A 21029-nucleotide genomic window follows, 5' to 3' on the forward strand; every position below is an offset into this window, starting at 1 on the left:
GTCTGCGTTTATCAATTTCAAAGGATTATTAATAATCAACAAACATGTATTTTCAGTATGTGTCTGTGTCTGTTAATTTGCTTTAGCTTTCTAACCTGGATAATGTTCGCTTATTTATTAATCGTACAAAATACTGATAACATTTATGATGAGTCATTTTGTGACTAACATCCTTAAACATGGGATATTTAGATTTTGCGTTATTTTTTTGCAATATCAAGCTAGCACAGTATGTTTGTTTCATCTTTAAAACCTTCAGGGCATAACAAAGACACACTATCTTTTTGGAAAGCATAACATGGATAGCAATATAAAATGTGATGAATACTTACATAGCAATTTCGAAAAAAAACATTCAGGGAAGTTATATTTATTGTCGCACTGTAATGGGTTTACGTGCAAAATATATTTAATGAAACCAGTCTAACCCTTCACCCCATTGCATTTGTTCAATGTTATCTGAAGCATCAGGAACTTAAAACAAATGCCTTTAGAAATGCAAGACGCATTCAAAACTATGAAACACCTATGTTCGACTAAATGCAAACTGGAAATATATATTTTTTTAAACTGCTCTTGTTGTATGGCGATAAACGCCGCGATCTGTTTTGGACGACTGGCGCACGCCGTTAGTAGTTAGTAGTGAACTTAAGAAATTGGCTGTAAAGAGACGTTTTAATTACTGTACCCGATACAAGTCAGTAAATTGATGTAACTTCAATTCGCTCGTGGAACATGTATGCGTTCTTTTAACGATGATAGGTATAGTGGTTTTGATCTCCGTCTTTAATCAGGCAAAATATCAACCGAAATAATACCAATTAATGTAGTTTACATACATAACAAAATACTGTAGCTTTATGACTCACGATGAAATGAACAAATAATTACAAATCAACGACGCGTTGTCTTTGATCAAATAGTTTAGATATATATCCAATGTCGTTAATTACTCAGATCATTGTAAAGCAAGTTCATAGAGAAGAAGCCACAATAATTGTATATTTTTAACGCCACATTTTAGCGTAATTATTCTCATATAAAGCTTCACAAACAAATATGTCATCACTCAGTTTTAAGAAATAAAAGTCTTATTTTCAACAAACAACTGAACATAGGGTTTTATGTTTTTGTTTCCGCGGCTAACATAAATATCAATGCTTTAAACCAGCGCCAATCCATGCATTCCCAGCATAGATTGGCATGTATACGACTCTGTATCCCAAAACCAAACAATTATTTACTGTAAGCATTTGTTTGGGAGGGGATGACATTTAAGTTGTTTACAAGTTTATTTTTATATAAAAAGTATATAAAAGTACATGAGGAAAATTGTGTCCTGCTTAGGTGAAATTAAATTGAATGGCTATTATAAAATTGCTGTAATTTGCATGGCAACAGTCACATATGATGAGCGTTTTCGACATGAACACCTTCGAAACGGATGGAGAAACTGGGTATTACTGTCCTATTCAATATAAATTCTTTAGGCGTATAATACGTGTCATTTGCTTATGCAAATGTTTACGATCTACGGAAAACGTTTAAAATGTCACATGAACGATACAAGTTGTGTCTCCTTTTGCAGTTAATTATTTAATTATTAGTTGAGCTATATATAGTTAACAATCTTTTTTTCCGATATATCATCTGTTTCGTAAAAGACATAGCTTATACATACACAATGTTAAGTGTATCACTCTTTGTTTATTTCTCCAGATATGCCAGTAACAATCGTCATCTCATTTTCATGTTTGCTATGTGCCGTTATTGTTAAAAATTGATAACTTGTGTTGTTTCAAAGATATGCCACTGACTTAAATACAAACATAATAAAGTTTGTGAGCTAGTATTTTGTCTCCTCTGCAGTAAATTATTAAATTTCTCGTGAACATTTTTTTTCTCTGATATATCATCTGTTCCGTAAAAGACATAGGTAAGATTGACTATTGTGTGTAACTGTAGAGAAATAAGATTATCTGCATCCGATTCAAAATGTCAAAGACACAGTGTCTCTTTCAAGAAAACATCACTGAATCAGCTACAACTGCAAATATTATCAAATCAAGCAATCGGTATGTTCATAAACATCTCTGTTGTCTTGGATACCTTCACAAGGAAACACTTGTAAATTAATGGTGGTTTACAAATAAATGACCATGTTTAAATTGCAATAAATTAAATGCATCTAGTATAAACAGTCTTTCTTTAACATCATGTAAGCTATTATGTTTTAAATGATAAAATACGATAATGTACTTCAATAAAACCAATAGTTAAATATAGTGTAACACTGTTAGTCAGGCTTTACAATGTTGTATTACATTATGTTATATATTTTCTAAACAAAACTTGTAAAACCTTAACCTGACAAGATCCTGTACAAGTACAAATGGGGAATATTCTTTAAACGTGCAGGTAAGAACAATGGAACCTTAATACTTGTAAGAGACAAAAGGATATGGTGAAGTTTACCTTTACCAAATGCCTAAGTCCCAAATGTGACTATAATTCTGCTAAATTATCTTTTAGAGATATGAAAAACATGGTAAGTGTACAAATTAGTCCATTCGAAATGTGGTCAACATCGGTAATGTTGCTTTTTATGATTTGTATAAAATTTGATAAAGATTTGTTATGCAGTTTGTGTCGATTTGACATGTAAAAACATAATTTCATGATAACATTTCAAGATAATCCTGCTGACTAAGTTTTATAATGTGGCTTCTGTTAAAAATAGTGTTCCTTGATTTGACCTGGTCACATAGTTTTGCAACGCATATAACCCAACATCAAACTCGGCCTTTATATAGAAACACAAAGTTCCGAGACTGAATCATTAACGTGGAAATCCGGTATGGAAACAAGATTTCTATTAGATAAGACCTATTGCCCTAGCTTTTGTCACCAAGCCAAGATTCAAATTGGGCATATACATTGTCAATATAAAGATTCTAACAAAAATTCATGGAAATTAAGTCATAAATGTAGCGTTTACAGTGGTTATCAGGTTTTATAGGAATTGACCTTTTTTTCGTCGAACGTGACCCGGATTCAAACATATCCTTCATATTGTCAAGATACATAATTTGTATAAGTTTCTTCTTGATTGATTCATAAATAGGGCCTCTTGAGTAATAACAATTTGTTTCTATAAATCAACCGGATAAACAGTCTGATTATGTTTTATTTTGTTTTTATTGAACATGCAGTCTTAAGAGTGTTATCGATCTGAACAATGACCACACACGACGGACTCCAGACATTATGGTGACCACATTAGCTTAACATGACCTGTTCGTGCTCAGGTGAGCTAAAGAAAGGAAATTAAGCTTTTGTATTCTTGCAGTATATAAACACTATATAAACATATGTTTATTAATTAAGGAAAAAAAATTAACACTTCAATTTATTTCAATTATTTTGTAAAAGTACTGATGGACCGACTGAGATTCTAAGTATATATACTTTTCTGTTTTTGAAAATAAAATATCAAATACTAACAAATATCGTAATTTTGTTTCCGAACTTTTGATGTTCACACATATTATTTTTAAATATTTGAAAATGTTAGAGTTTTATTAATATTTTAGTGGATGCTTATAAAGTATTTTACTTTCGAGCAAATATTAATCTGCACACGTATACAGCAGTCATTTATCAATTTACAAAACAATATAGCAAATTGTTAAGGCTTTTATCTTCTCTATATGCAATTTATACGTACATTACAAACATAATCACGATGTTAATGTTTAAACAAACATTTACATTGCGAATTATTATATTTGATAAAATAAAATACACGAAACATTACAGAATAGTTGATAACAAAGCTTTCATAAAAAGTGTATGTGTATATTTTATGTGTTTATAGTGTTAATATCATGAGCATGCAACATATGTCCATCGTATGTTTAACCACTTATAAGACGCAGAACACGCCGGCCATGCCAGTTAGCGGCATTGTTTGTACCGCAAATACCCAACGATATCTCGTAGTTATCTAACGCTCTGTCATACTCTCCTTCCATTTCATGGCAGTGTCCCAGCATGTTCAGTGCAGTCTCGAGGTGATACAGGTTGATTTTATTTATATTTCTTATATTATATATATATGAACCCAATGCTCTCAATGCATGTAGCTGATTGTCACGATCGCTGAGTCCCCCATACGTGAGGTACTGTAGATAGTGTAAGAACGGACGAGCATCCACCTCAGCACTGCCCATCCAGAGATTTTCAACGTTAGTCCTCAGTGTCACTTCTTCTTTAGTGATATTGCGATTCATTTCAAACAACAATATGTTTGGAACGCAATAAGCTTCTTCCGTTACAAATTTGACGCATAATGAAAATGGCGATTCACTGAACCCTTTGTCACTGTTACCCGAACTCATTATAAAGAAGTGATGTTTGCAAATACATGAAGATCACTTTGACCCTCTATACTTCTACATTCGCACACAGCCTTGACTCTGTTGTGAAACCTCCTCTCCACATCCTCCAACACTCTAACTGCCGCTATAATATGTCCACTACAGTACAATACAGAAGCCAACTTTAAGTGACTAGAAGCTACATCTGTGTTTAAGGAATATTGGAAACGCCTTATAAGTTCTTTGGTAACAACTTTTCGTAATCGCAAACAGTCAGATGATTGCATTGAAATTTGTAACCTATGCACGTGTTTAAGAAATACTAAAGCAACATTTTTCAATCTGGCATTCGTGGAGCATTCGACAGCATTGCGTAATACGTATTGAATAGTTTTCTCGAAGGTTGTATTTGAATTGTTTATTTGATTTACATGTATTATTCTTTTACACCAACCAAGAAAGGTTTTAAAACACTCATAATTTAGCTGTATGTTTATGCTGTTGCATACGAACAAACGTTCACTTTCTCTAGTTTGTCCTATTCGTCGTATATAACACCCTTGCAACCGACATCCTATGTTCTCTATATCAATATTAAATACATCTTGTAAGTTGTTTCTTATCATGGAATCTATATACACTAAAAGGCGTCTCTGTTTCACCTTTGATAGTTTTCCATCGAACAAGTTAACTCCCTGTATGATATAATGCGGGAGTCTTCCAAACCGCAGCCATGTTCTTAACATGCGTAAACAATGTAACAGTAGATACATAAGGTTATGTTCGAACCACAGAGAAGGATGTGTTCTTTCCATGGTGTAAAACATTATAGTTTTACAATGAAAGCTTGTGATAGAATCTCCCACAATTTTAGCAAATAACGATTTTTTAATTAGTTTTAAAACATTGTAACATTTTATCTGTGTCATATTAAAGCTAAATATTAACATTCTTTCTATTAGATTCGGAGAAAGGCGCCATTCTTCGCGCTTGTAATCACTGTCTGGGTGCCCAGAAGGGACCAGGAAACACGGAGCTACACTTGCAGCCTCTAGTAGAAGGACAGGCGGCCAGTGTCTATATTTACATCTGTCTATCCAATGTAGTATTTCATGAAGAGGTTTTCGCACGTGAAATGCATATACCATATCCCAGTTAGGAATAAAACTCACAGAAGGCCCACTTTTGGTTGTCTCTGCTATATTTTTAGCCGTATTCTCCAGATCCGATAAATATCTTTCAGCACTATACAGTACTTGCCTAGAATCTTTCCTTACCGTGTCATCACATAGACCAGTCTCTGGTTTCGGTGTTTCCTTGCTAATGACTTGTAGCAAGTACTGTTGAGGAGGAGTGGTTTCGTCGTGAAGCATCATAAAGTTTTCCATCCCCGGTTCCCAGTCTCCCCAGACCCTCATGATATTCACACTGTTGTTACTGAATAGGATATCAATATCAGACTGGAGACCGGGAATGGTGGTACCTTCCGACTGGCTACCGAAATGGAAACACTCAAAGTTGTATCCTGTTAGTTGCGTATGTAAATTCGCCATGCGCTTCAGCCACAAGTAGCTTCCTCTCCGCTCCATTACAGTATCCTTCCCAGCTCCACTGTTATCAAGAACTTCCGACAGCCTGATAGACAATTCGGTGAAGTGCTCTTGAATCTAGATGAACAAAATATTTCACTTTTGATCAGTGGTGTTAAGTTTGTATTTATTATTGCAATGTTCAAAGGTACAGAATAGTTTGTATAAACATATAAGTGTTTAAATATATAAAATCAAGTGTATTAATAGTATTTAGAAATACATATTTTGAAGTACATTATTTTATTTAAATTATGTTAATCGGTTAATATGTACCCGAAAAATAAGTGAAGTCGCAGAAACATATAAATCATTTATAATACAAATATAAATTGGTTGAATTATGTGTTTAAATAGTGATTTTCGTTGTTTATAAGCAAGCAAGTCTAAAATTTGGCCAGACAGTTATTTTGTCGTGTTTGTCTGTTCGACCGCCAATCCTTAAAGGGCCTGCCAGCTCGAACAATACCCTTATGTCTGACTTCCTGCCTTTCTGAATGCCTTCCTGCCGATTTCCGAATGCTGGTCTGCATCAGAGGGGGTTGTCACGCGATAGTCAAGATGGCGACGACCACGCCGAGACAGGTGTTTTTGCCGTGTCATACCTGTTTTAACTTTTGTTCAATTTTTAAATGACGCCTACTTTCCAGCGATATAAGTAAGAAAGTGATGAGCGTTTATTTCGTATAAAAATTCGCTTTATATGTTTACTCGTTGCGAATTTTTTTAGTGGAGCTGTGATTAGGTCATCCCTCTAAAAAATTTGCGAAAGCGAGTAAAGTCGAGATATATAGCGATACGAAATAAACGCTAGTAACTCCCTTGCTGAAACGGCAGGACAGTGAGTGGCATTTACAAAATGAATACAAATGTACATGTAATAAAGGGTATAAAACAGCAAAAAATACCTGTCTCGGCCTGAATGTCGCTATTTTGCCTATCACTTGAATAGCCCATCTGCTGCATGTGTATAAAGATGTATGTATTCTGTTAACCATGCCTGTGTTGACAGATCGGTATGCTTATCGGCTTATTAGTCAGTCTGTTGGTTTTCTCATCTGTCCGACAACTTTGTTTTGTATTTATTATGAAAAGTATAAACTACAAATGAACAACAAAAAACGTAACAGATATACCTGCATATGTGTTTCATGGTTTTGATTTAGCTCTGTGTTGGCCCGCTTTGATGTAGTGAACTCCATGCATGCTTATCTCACAGGAATACTACCCTAATAATCGAAAACATGATAAAACTAACTAAATTAATGGACAATGTTCCATATCGTTCAATATCTATAGTAATACAATGACGTCACGTGCGGTCCATTATTCGTATCCTGTCGGGCAAAATGATCATATCTACCCCGGATCGACTTTCCATATCTGAAAATAATCCCATTCTGTGACTTCAACAAAATGCATTTTAACCAATTGTAGTAACCAAAACTAGGCAACACATCAGCGAACTTTAAAAATAAAAACATATATGATACTATCAGATAGATTAAATTGATGCCAATAGTTTTTATGTGTGATATGTATTTTCTTTAACACATGGAAACATGGATGATTTTTTTAAAACATCTACACTAGAACTGTTTGCATCTAACACGGTTCCCGTCTCATTTAAACATATGTACACAAATTAACAATTTTCATTCTATACACATATGTACGTAAAGGTTATTTTAATGTGAGCTGCTTGTCTTCTTAATAAGATATACCATCGTTTGAAGTTTCAAGGTGATATCCGTTTATAACATATGCTAAGAAAAATTCTTTTTCAAAAATTAAATAATTTTGCCACGTAAATTAATATTTTTTTTATTTTGAAAAAAAGAAATTTGCACCGATCAGTCATTGATGTGCTTGTAACAGGTGTCACCGATATATCTGGTGTGTGGGTTTACTGCAGAAGGTGAGCCCTGTTTATCATATGCCAAATAATCAGTCGATTGTTATGCCAAACATTCAAAAATGTGTTTATTTCTCTCTTGTTAAATAACAAAAACCCATGCAGGTGTGTATCAGGCGTTGGCATGCATTGTTTTTTAATATGCCGCGAATTGACTGATCAAAATTTTGCATTCCTGAACACGGATATTAACTCATTCTATATGAACAGTGTCATACATAGGCGCTAGTTATTACTTATCGTCGTAAACAAAGACAATAGGGCAGCAAGAGATATTTGTCTTATGGATTGCGTGTAACATATTATATATAATTGAGACCTAAGAAATCAAGTTGAAAGTAGTCCTTTGAGTAAACACATAAATATATTCTTATATTGCACTTGAACATTCCTTCCTTAAATATTATCAGAGGTAAACTTTTGAGAACTTTGAACATGCCATTCATATGTAAGTGATTTTGATGTCGATATATATATACGATATATGTTTAGTGCACATATCAAGTTGCATATATCTAATGATAAGCAGGTTACTATATACATATATATATTTTTTAAATAAATCTTTAGAGGATTGATCACGTTAATTAATTGTGATAAATACATTGAAATTGAAATAACGAATAACACGGCGGCCATACTGAAAAGTAATAATACAATGGATAAGCAATGAATAAGAACAAAGTAAATTTGAAGTGTTAACTATTATAGACGATATCAAATTAAAATCGTTTGATAATATGAGAAAAAAGAAGACGCATCGTCTATAAAATCGCCAAGTCGCAGCGACACGACTGTCCAGATGCTTCCAACATGTATTTCCCTTCTAGTGCAGACAAGCAATTATAAACTATCTACTATTAATAAATACATATTTTGGAAGAATCTCTATAAAAAAGTTATTCTTCTTAAATATAGAGCAGTAAGTTAAAACCTATGACATGTACATGTTACGGGGATTTCTGTCAACCAAGTAAATAATGGCGAATTATAACCCTTATGCTCATGGATGTATACCAAGGTTAAAAATGAATCCACTTTTAATTAATTATATTTTGAATAAAAGTATATGAATTCATAATACATTCTTTAAAATATTATGTTTTAATTTAACCCTCAGCATTTTTTTATTATCATAACGAATTCAATTTACAACTATAACATGTAAACGGTTTAAAACCTGCTAAGATAACTACTTATATTAAAACCCTTAAATCGTTAAAAAAATACACATTGCGAAATTAACATTTTTAATAAACTCAACAAGTAATACTAAATAGTTATACATGCCTGTTCGTTCAAATTTTTGTAAAATGTCAATCCAAAGTGCCATCGAGTAAAATCGAAAGTAAGAAGACAAGGATTGTTCGGGGATTTCCTATGGCAAACAGTTGCTCGTGGTGTTTGGAACTCACTTCTTCCCCCGGTTATTTCTTCACATGTATAATTATAGTTTGGAAATTTACATTTCATTGGAATTCACTTTATGTTTGATAAATACAAAGCCCACTCTTAATGTCAATGAGGGAACACATGTAGATCGTACAAATATCCTACCATCCAACAATTCAATGAATTTCATTGACAACAGACAACTATGTTTAAGCAGGAATGTACATACATCAGAGAGTGGTCTTCTTGAGGTGGAGACGCTTCTCTTTTACGCTGAAAAGCATGAAGTGATAGATGTTCAATAAAAGCAATCTGGTATGAGCAAAATACAGGAACAAACTATATGCGAGATAAAAACCATTTAAATATTTTTAAATCACAACCGCAACACGAATCTGTCAAAGTATTGACGAAGTATATCCCCGATGCCATGTCGAAGGATGATACAAATCGGACATAAACAATTTCATATCATAGCAAAATGCCTCAAAGTTTTAGTAGCAATATCGTATGTTGAAAAGTGTATGAAATCGTCTCCGGACAAATCCATGGACGGACACACGGACATAACGAGGGACACTAGCGATTCAAGTATACCATCCTGTACTTTAATAGGAGGGTATAACTATTTGATCGAAACTTTTATTCGTGTACACTATGTACCAGTATTTTTCAAAATTACGCATTCGTTTTTTGTATTTTTCCAAAATACTTGGAGATAAGCATTACATCACTGCGATGCGTGATCACCTTTCAAAACCAAAGTGTTCACTCTTTGCATTAGATCAATTACATTTCATGTATGGATTACTTCTCAACCATCCAAACAGTTGTATTTCATTGTAAAACTTTAGCTTTCGTAAGGGATAAATTTGTCGTCGTCCTCACAAACTAAAACGAATAAAATAAAAACACTCAATCTAATTATATATTCATGGTTTCACTTGTATTTACTTTTTATAATGATCAAATCAAAGGATTATTACTTATTTACACATATGCATATGTATCACGTATGGAACATGTTATATTAGTGTTTAGTCTGACACAAAATGCTGATGGAATTTGTAACTTGTCATTCTGTGACAAAGATCCTTATTTATTGAACATTCGGATTTAGCGCTATTTCATTTCTTTCAATTTATACCATTTTGTTTGTTTTAGCTTCATAATACCTTTTAGACATAACTTAAGACAAACTATTGGGTAGCATCACACACAAAAGATTATGCGATGAGTATTTGGATAGCAATTAAACATCGCCAATTTAGGGAAGTAATATTCACCTAAACAATTATTTAAAGACAGAGTTAGGGAAGTAATGTATTTTGATAACAATTTAGAATGCACCAAAACAGGGATATTTCAATGTGTTCATTGCAAAGTTTCACTTGAAAGAGATCTAAAGTTGTACAACATGTCATCGCGTTGCGAAAGTATAGTGTTACGAACTAACTTTTCATAAACTTGAATATCTCTCCATCCACATGGCGTTTGTTGAATGTTATTTGAAGCATCAGGAAGTTTATCCGTTTGTCTTTAATTTACAATATGAGCTAAGCACAAACCCTCGGCAATGTAGTAAGGAGCTTTAAAAAAATGTTTAAGCAATAAATTGCAATCATTAAAATGGCAAAACTGAAATGCAGTTTTCTCTTCCTCCTAACAGTGATTATTGATAATATACTTTTTAATTACTTAACAGTAAACATGGATAAGGAATACCTAATGCAAATCACATGCACATCAACATCAATCATTCCTATTGGTTATGTGAAAAGAGGTAAAGTAGTTAGATACTTTGTGTGAAATGTGACTTTCTTATATGTTATTATGCTTTAAATGACATGTAAGGCGACTCCTGGGCAATTGAACTCCTGTATTCGATTAAAATGAAAACAAGAAGTGTATTATCAGAAAAAAACACTAGATAAATAACAACATGTTTGTTACTAATATTGGTCAAAATGTGTACAAGCGAACAAATTTCAGTTTATCCTTAAGATATTTATAGTTAAAATAGTTCAATACGTCTTATACTACAAGTAACACCAAAATCTGTATATATGTTTACCATGATTAAAAGGCGTGCACTATAGCAATAAAGAACGATACAAATGTTGTGTTTTATTATTAATCGTTAACATAAAATTCTTACCACTTGATGCAAAATGTAAGTTGCACATGCAGTTATCTAATATATCAGCTTCCTCCACCCCTAACTTATATACTTAAAATAGTGCTAGCATCGGTGTTTGTTCGTGTGACACCGTTTATTCTGATGCTAATGACAATAAATTTTGTTTTAATGAAATTACGAGTATCAATTTACAGAACTGGTATAATATTTTGCATTAATAAGTTAAACAGATGTATTTAATTGTACATTTAGCTTTCATAAGTGTTGTCAACCACACAAACTTAAACGAAAACAATAGAAACACTCAAAATCATTATATGGAATCTATGGTTTTATTTTGGTTCACTTTTTATAATTATCATTTTCAAATCATAATAATATATTAACACATATGCATTATGAGTTTGTGTCAATTAATATGCTATATTTATCTCATATAGAAACTGTTTTATTAGTTTTAGACTAACACGAACAGCTGATGAAATGTGTTATGTGTCACTCTGTGACAAAGATCCTTATTCATTCAATATTTGGATGTTGCGTTATTTATATCTCTTTCAGTGTATAACATTGTATTTTACCTTCATAATACATTTTATAAACTACAAAAGACAAACTATGTTTTGAGTAGCATTGCACACAATAGATAATGTTATGGTGACTCTGATGGCAATTTAGCAACGGCAAATTCAGGGAAGTTATAATCACCTTAACTCTAATTGAAAGACCGAGTCGGGGAAGTAATTTGTCTTGATAACGATTTCACATGCACCGTAACAAGGGGATTTCAATGTATTTAAAGCTAAGTTTCACATGACCGATCTTAAACCGCATTCATACCGTGTCATCGCGTTGAGCTGGTAAAGGACGTACACGATTTATTTTAATAAACCAACTTTACCCTCCATTCACGTTGCGTTTGTTCAATGATATTTGAAGCATCATAAAGATTATACTTATGCCTTTAGATACCATTATGTCACCAAATACAAACGCTCAGTAACCTTGTAAGGGACTTGAAATGAGAAATGAGAACAATGTTATACAGTAATAAAGAAAATTGGGCTTCATTCCAGCAAAACATGTATCAAAGATTGTGCACCTTTGACATAAAGCCATGTGAATACAGTTTTATTTAAAACCAAAGCATTATGCACTATGATTAATATGATATAACTAAACATTCAATTTAATCACAAAACATCAATTGTAACTCAATTCTTTAAGTGGACAATATTGTTTCGGAAAGGTGAGCTTTTAATGAAATTAAATGCGTTTTTTTTAATTTCATGTGATTTATGGAGCAAAATTGTTCATTTGTCTCAATCGTTGTAGTGCAAACATTGATGTTAACATGAGTGGTCCAAAGTTCAAATTTAAATCTTCAATAATAGTTTACTTTATTCTCACTGGCCTTTATTTATGACACGTGATTGGCATGCAAGGCCCAGCGATGATTCTCACCATTTTGGAAATGGTTTCAGTAAAACGTGACATTATAAATTGCTGTCATATGTAACAAATAGCCGACTTCATGAGGCCGTTACGCTATGTGCGTGACCTCAAAATAACGATGTGCCTTCTGATGCCTTCAAAAGTATAATAACATTACAAAATAACAATATAATTAAATGATTTTTCTCAGGTTGCCTGCGTTTTGATTAGAAAACTTAACAAGTAATCAAGTCGCCACGAATATATTCAAAGCTTGTTCTTTCTAGTATTTCTCGTTCAATTAAGCTGTAACAATTTATCAAGGCCTCTATGAATTAATTAAATTAATATACCGATAAAACATTTATTTTGAATTGATCACACACGTAACATCAATGTTAAGTCAGTATCAAGACGTGTGAAGAAATTGACTTAATTTCAACAAGTAATGTTCTCGTTCACATGTTTTTTCTCAAGATTTTACAGTTTAATATCAGAGCTTTTTGTACCAATTAGAATATGCAGATGTTCTTTTTTATGTTTGCTTTATTAACGTGTACGTGTACTCTTTGCGATTTGATGTGTCCACAAACAGTATGATAACCTACTTTGATAATTCAATAGACATTTATACTGACGATACATCGGTGTTTGTGCCTTGTATTAAATATGGTTATTACATATGGTAACTACACTTTTTTAACGAAATTTATATTGCAAATAACACATTTATTTAAATTCTTTGCGTTGTTAAACAGTAAGATCTTAATATGCCCCGTTTGAAGAAGATTTATTTTGTATGTTTATGTAAGGAAAGGTAACCTACATTTTTCTGTCAACCCTCAATCAAGCATAATTAATTAACATGTACTACCCAACACAATTCACACGCATTTTCTGGTTTGATACATGCAAGTGTTGTTGTTCTTAAATCATGGTAAATTATATCAAATATGTATTTTATTTTAATATTGAAATTTAAATAGTAATCAATTTAAAATAGTTAATTATTTAGACAATGTATCGCATTACAAGGCTAGAATGTACGACCTATGCTTCGATTCGTTAATGCATTGAAACAAAGTTAATGTTCACGACGCAAGGCGGGTGAACGACCGACGACGGACAAATGTCATCACAAAGTTAAAAAACAATTATCTCATGTACCAGTTGATTGTTAGAGTTTGCATCAATCATAACTATTTTGCAAACAAAAAAGGTTAAATTAATATAAAACGAGTTTATACATTCCTGTGTTCATTTAATACATATGCAAAACTTCTTAATTATAATTTGAAAATATATCATGTAATACCTATGCTGCTGTGATTGGTAATACATTTACATTGTAATTTTATTAACAGGTACATTCGAGTCATTTGCATTATAACAAAGTCTGTATCATTAATAAACGCAGACTATATTACTGTCTAACGAAATATACAACAAAGCTATAAATTAACACCATTATTAAATCCAGGTCCCTGATTACAAAAATATATTACAGAAACAGTACTCATTGTTGCCTGCCAGATTCCAACCCGCTTGAAATAAAAATTTCAGATGATACTGGTTAAATTAATACATATTAAGGAAATAGGTGATTCCCATTGTCAACACAGGAAATCAACACGCTAGTTTAAAATACCAGATGCTTTTAATAAACTAAGCAGAGGACCAAAGGACAATGTTACACACCAATTTAAAAAAAGGCGATTGCGGTTTTAAATAAATTGTTTTAATTATAACAATTAAATCTTTTTTATCTCCGTTGACCTACAACAGACCGTGACGAAATACAATAGTGTCATTCGAAGACTTTTCATGTGAAATTTCCTTAGAATAATCCCATCGGTTCAATTGAAGGCGTAATAAGAAGAAGATAGGAAATGCAAAGACGGACAATTAACATAACGGTATATTAAAAGGTCCTCATGGTCTCTACTAGCTCAGGTGAGCTATAACAAAAAAGCTATCACTGTAATAAAAATAAGCACCTCACAAAGTGGCCACAAGCCTGAGCAAACAAACCTGAAAAATAATTGTCATTTGCACAATTATTGTTCATAATGTAGAAGTAATGCACATGATGTCGATATTTTGTTCATGATAAACTATGTGTTATTGTCTATATATTCAACGACGCGACTCGTCGTTTAGTTTAAACGCATCAACACTCATTAATTAAACAATCCGCTAATAATCCAAACTATTTTAAAACAATATGATTTCATTATTATTCTTAATATGTCGTAAGTTTTATCTAATTGTTCAAATGTTAGGATTAAAAATTTTGAATAATATATTCTAATATATTGTACACGTTCGTCTACTAAGTAGTATGACTACTACATGTTAAAATCTTACTCCTATTTACGCATCTAACAAATCATGGCTAAAATGACGTTTTAAAATAAATTTTAAGAAAATACACAACTTACAAGTTTGTTCAAAGTTTTTGTTTTATCAACAAACGCATTGTGTTCACATTTGTCGCCTCTCAACTAAGCTGAGCGCTTGTTTGCGTTGTATGAGGAAGAATTTGTTCAATAGAGGAGTTAACGAGGAGTGATTTCGCACGCAGCCGCACAGTTTAGAGTCCGCTTACTGGTTGGCAAAAGGTAGTGGTATTAATATAAACGCGAATAGACAAGTTGACATAATCAATGCTTATGTTTATTTCAAGTCGATGTAACAAATATTTTGTTACTAATAACTTATTTAAAGAGAGATATGTACGACAGAAAATGCATTTTGACACCTGTATGTTGTTATTTTTTGTTTTTACTGTTAATAAACCAGGTATGACACATTCTGTACGTGATTGGTCTTCATGTGGTTACAACGAACATTTCAGCAATTGACACATGTTCGTGACAAATATTTAACAAGAAAAAACAACAAACAGAAATCGAACTTGTTTCACGCTTAATAAAGTTAATGTATTAATCAAAAAATGAGGTTTCGTAGAGAGACAACCTTCAGATTTATGTTAATTTTCCTAAAAACTGATATCACATTTGGTAATTTACAACATTGATAATAAATATGATATTTTGCAATTAATATGTAGGCGTTTAAATATTTATTTCGGATTTCTTATCGATTTATTTACTAAACACATATGCCCGTTATACATATGTTTTACGTAACCTCGACCTGTCATTGCAAACAAGTAAGTGCGAATGCGCGAAACAATGCTGATGATGAACAATAACAATCAACTGGTCTTGTCGAGACGGCATTAGTTGAGACGAATTGCGGTACTCGTATAATTGTTTACGGGCATACGCATACGGCCAAAATAATTAATGCCAAATAAAGTAAAATATGAAATTCCAAAAGTATGCAGTGTAGTTTCCTTGACACTTAATCGACTAGAAGTATTCATTTAAACACGCATTTGCAAAAATACCAGTAATTAAAAAGCACACGTGTTTGTAGCGTTGTTCGTCTATGATCACAGGCAAGACTCATTCTCACAATACAGTATATCTTAAGTTGTTTTCATTTTTTTAAATATATAAATAAACAGCGTATGTAATAATATTAGTAGGTCCTTTTGCGACTGCGGATGCAAAATGCAAAGACATTGAGGGTATTTATGCATTTCTATCTATGATACTTGACTCATGAAAACATTGACTGGCGATTAAAATACAAGTATATATACAATTTCATCTCTTTATTGTTTAAATAACATTTGTTAAATTGTACTGAAGTCCTGAGTGGGTTGGGGGTCGACCGAGTGCCTAGAGAAAACACCAATATAAAGGCATTGTGACCGCCAATTACATTGGCCGGTTATTTTTCATTGTTCCATAGCAATCCGAGCTTGGTCATGGCAACCGAACCTATCGACTCATCCGATAAAATATTACATGCGTGTGTGGGAACAAATAAATCACAGTATTTTACTCCGAATAGTAAAATATCATATATAGATACATATTTTAGACTATACCTGTTGATCTAGGTTTGGACGCATGTGACTTTGATCAAAATCGTCATAACATGTTTTGATAAAGCTTTAGACAAAGATTCATCTGAAGTAAGTCATACATGATTTTCCTACAGTTGATCCTAGCACAGCCTGTTTGTTTCATCAGTAAAAAATATGTAAGGCCTTAAAAAGACAAACCATCAGCTGTGAAGCATACCATCGATAACAATTGATAATATGATGTGTACTTTAATAGCAAATTTGAAAACTCCCATTTGAGGAGGTAATATTAACCGTCGCGCTGTAATGGTTTTACGTGCAAAAGAAATGTTAACCCTCCATCCCAATTGAGTTTGTTCAATGTTATCTAAAGCATCAGGAAGTTTTTACAAATGCCTTTTGAAAAGCAAGGGTATTTTAACTACTAAAACCTGAATGCAACTAAATGCAAACAGGAAATATAATACCATCGAAACTTCCAAATGAATACCATGGTGTTTATTACTTTTACACAGGTTTACGTATCAGCAAATAAATCTTGACGTGGCTTCTATTGAAGCATGTAACCCGAGTAATGGTTTAAACACGAACCAAAGCCGCCAGATCCTGTATGGAAGTTGCATACAATGCGCTATGTTCCGTGATGTTTCGCAATGTTGTGCATTTCTTTATATTCCATTATGTACCAGCAATACTCAAATACCGTTTTTGGTCAAAATAATTTTTTTGCGAATGATTTATTTATCAACTCTCAAAAAAATCATGTTTCAATGCAATGTCAGTTATAACAAGCAACATCACATTAATTTGTCTTTAAAGGATTTTTTGTTACAATATGCTTTAATACGTGTTTATACTGTATTTAACAGCAAGTGTTGCATACACTTTAATTATGGTTAAAAAACATGCACTATACCAATACAGAATGATACAAATGTTTTGTTTTATGATTAATCTTTAACAGAAAGTGTTACGACTGATTGCAAAATGTTGCCAATATATTAACGCATTACATAACATTATTTAGATTTTTTTTTTGTTCAGTCATGAGTAAACACACGTTAACACAAACCGCCTTGTATTATACAGTACATTTCAACCAAACTGTATTTACCCACACCATAGTGTGTTATTCTCTTTAAATCAAGTGGCTGAATTATATAAATGACAGGTTATTAGGCGTAACGAAGGTTTTTGTTATGATAAACATGAACTTGACCTACTTTGCAAGTGACAAAAAGATGACGATCAAAACTGATTTTTTACTCGCATTTTGAGAGTTTGCGAGTGCAATTGCGATCTCTTTGTACACACATTTAAATCAATTTCAACATAGCAGCGGATTATACATTCTACTGAAAAGCATTATATTGTTTAAAAATTGGTACAAACATGATATTACTGTACTTCAAAAAATATGTCTATGATGGTTAATATCATATAACGTAGTTAAGATCGATTAATAAAACTCGGCGTATTGACAAATGGCCATCTAAGGAATATTCACTTCAGTATAGTTTTGTGAACGACACAACTTCAGGTTACTTTGGTTACCGAAAAAACCCACTTAACATGGACCGTGCAAAACTCAAATAGTACTTACGCTTCTCAACTGGGTATGCGGATAGAGATATATGAGTGGACAATCCAGGTCATATTTATAGGTTTTGGACAAAAACATTGGCTGCAATGGGTACAGACATCAGTGAAAATTAAAATGTTGATGTTAGGGCAACTCAAAAGGTATATTAGTGAAACTCGGTATGTAGAGTTGCAAAAGTTGAGTTTACTATGATTACACAAATAACTGACAACTTATAAAAGGATCCTGAACAAATAACACATTCTCAAGCTATGTGACTTGAACTTATAGAGATCACTTTCTGACTCAGACAACGCTATCACGTAAAGGGACTGTTGTTTGCTGGCTCTGACAAAGCTCCTGTTTATGGCTATGAACGTCTCTATCCTTTTTTTATAGGTGTATGTCTATATGACTTAGTAGTGGATGTCATACATTTGTAGTGATTTCTCTGCCGGCTACTAGTCAGTAAAATGGCATATCTTTACGCTTTGCTTGCAGAACATTCATGAGTCCATTTATCGATGATACTTTCACTGTTTTTTATATCTCCATCTCCAATCAGGCAAAATACCAACAAGACTGGTTTGACATACAATATAATGTAGTTCATAAACATATTACTTGATTAATATAAGTGTGAATATATTATACTTATTTAAAAATGTTCATTTATCTGCACAATTACTCTCCAATCAGCCATTTACCCAGGACACAGCGGCAGGGCAGCGCGAAAGGACCCACGTGTCATTTTTTTATTTATTTTCTACATGTTTGCAATAAAAATCTACACTATATTTGGCCTATTAATATACTGCATTTCCCCATAGTTGTTATTCATTTTCCCTCAATATATTGCATTTAAGTCATATAATGCTATTTTAAATAACTAGCAGATTCACATTAGGCATTATTACTTATTTATATATATATATTTATTTACATGTTTTTGTGTTAAAACACCTTATTGGAAAATTAAATAAGAGAAGGGAGGGGGGGGGTAGGGCAATAAGAACAGAAGAGTAATGAACTGAATAAAGGAGAAATGCTTTAAACAATGTACTGCACCGCTCATCTTTTCATTGCAATTCTTTTATTATATCTCGTACCGTCGAGTTAGTAAGTCGTTCCCACAACATAGCTTACTCGTTCCCTAGAGTGAGTATGTCGTGGGAACAAGATAGCAAAAAGACGATTGCAAATTACAAAAAGCGGACTAAATGCCACTTCTATGCCACCGTCGAGATGCGATAAAGTCGCGACATTCGTTTTTTAGATAGGTTTGTCCAGATTTAAAAGTCGTATTTAAGTTTCAATAAGAAACGGCATCTGACACTGGCATTGGCCGTTTTACAGTGAACCAACAATTAAAGATTTTTAGAATTTGTTAACCTGAAATAAAAATCGCTACCCGAACATAACATTGCTGAAAAGAATGTCTAAGGCAATGCCGATCTCGAAACCGTCGACAGAGCGACAGAGCAATCAATATGAGGTATGTGCCGTCTGAAGGATATCTGCGGTCGACAATTATCACAAGCAGAATGTCAAATATACCTTATTATAGTTTGTAATAGAATAGTTTATCCTTTTGCACAGGAAATTTTATAAACAAATCCTTGCTTGATAAATTATCCATTGAGGCGTATTTTAAGTAACTTTTAATATAAAGAAATACAAACTAAACTTTAACATTACTTTGACAAAAAGAAAACGACACGGCGGTTAATGTATAATTGTTTCGAGTAAATGTTCCAGCCTTAAATACTTACCCTATGTCTTGTATCATTTTAACTTGATACTTTTCCAAGTATAATGCGTTTCATTTAAAACCAATATTGTAACGCTTGCATGACACCATTTGTCCATGTTTTAAGGTACATTAAATAATACTTGAAAAAACTTTTCAATTATAAGTGCACGTTTAAGGCACAGGTGTAAGTTACGTAACGTGCATATGCAACCACTTACCCCTTAAAACAATATGATCAGATTGATTAGTAATTTCCATTTATTTACATTCGTCAAATCGTCGTTGTTGTTGTTGATTGAAAATTTCTGTGCCCGGCTCTGTCAGTGTAATTCACTGCTTTGCCGGGTTCAAGAGCGATGGATATTTTCTTTGCTAAGCAAATCAAAATTAGAGTCAAAACAGTTGTTGGAAAGAAAGTAGAAACTTTTGGAATTAGTATTTATGGGTAAGTGATTGCATATGCATGTATTATGTAACAGGCCTCGTTGTTTTACAGGAATATGGCGCAATCTATCGATTAAGAGGAAAACGCCAAAAAATATTGTTTGTAAGTCTGTCGAAGATTTATTCGGGTTGACAAACGGACTTGAAATATTGCTTGGTTATCGATCGACTGCGAGTTAACGGCTGGACAGATTTTGTTGAAGTAAACTTTATGTGAAAGGTTGTCTAATGGCCCGTAGGAGGAATAATTGATGCTTTGGATTAAAGCTATTTTTGACATTTTTGCGGCCCGCGAAGACAGGTCTATGATAAATGGTATTTAATGACCTTGTTATGATTCCAATATCAGAGGGTGGAGATTTTTGTATGGCTCTTGGTCAACTGTTTTTCTCATTAAACATGATAAATATATTCTTTTTTAATCAGTCTACTTATACTATCCAGGGTACGTTACTTCC

The 21029-nt window shown here is 32.8% G+C and overlaps 1 protein-coding gene across 1 annotated transcript; it reads right to left on the reverse strand.

Annotated features, from left to right (window-relative positions):
* Window positions 1-4399: 4399 nt before the first annotated feature.
* LOC127849909 (uncharacterized) lies at window positions 4400-7244 on the reverse strand. The gene is made up of 2 exons (XM_052382659.1): window positions 7105-7244; window positions 4400-6046 (listed from the first exon to the last, which is right to left on the reverse strand). Exons 1-2 carry the CDS (start codon window positions 7168-7170, stop codon window positions 4400-4402), a joined length of 1713 nt encoding a protein of 570 aa, XP_052238619.1. The 5' UTR covers window positions 7171-7244.
* Between the last annotated feature and the right edge of the window lie 13785 nt (window positions 7245-21029).

This window comes from Dreissena polymorpha, chromosome 11 (genome assembly GCF_020536995.1).
Source record: "Dreissena polymorpha isolate Duluth1 chromosome 11, UMN_Dpol_1.0, whole genome shotgun sequence".
In the NCBI taxonomy this organism is placed as follows: domain Eukaryota; kingdom Metazoa; phylum Mollusca; class Bivalvia; order Myida; family Dreissenidae; genus Dreissena; species Dreissena polymorpha.

What these genes read in the sequence shown, in the direction of transcription:
- LOC127849909 (XM_052382659.1), bottom strand. Translation starts at nt 7,170, where the DNA reads ATGGAGTTCACTACATCAAAGCGGGCCAACACAGAGCTAAATCAAAAC. An exon ending in ACCATGAAACACATATGCAG is followed by an intron (nt 6,047 to 7,104) that starts GTATATCTGTTA and finishes TTGTTCATCTAG; the next exon opens with ATTCAAGAGCACTTCACCGA.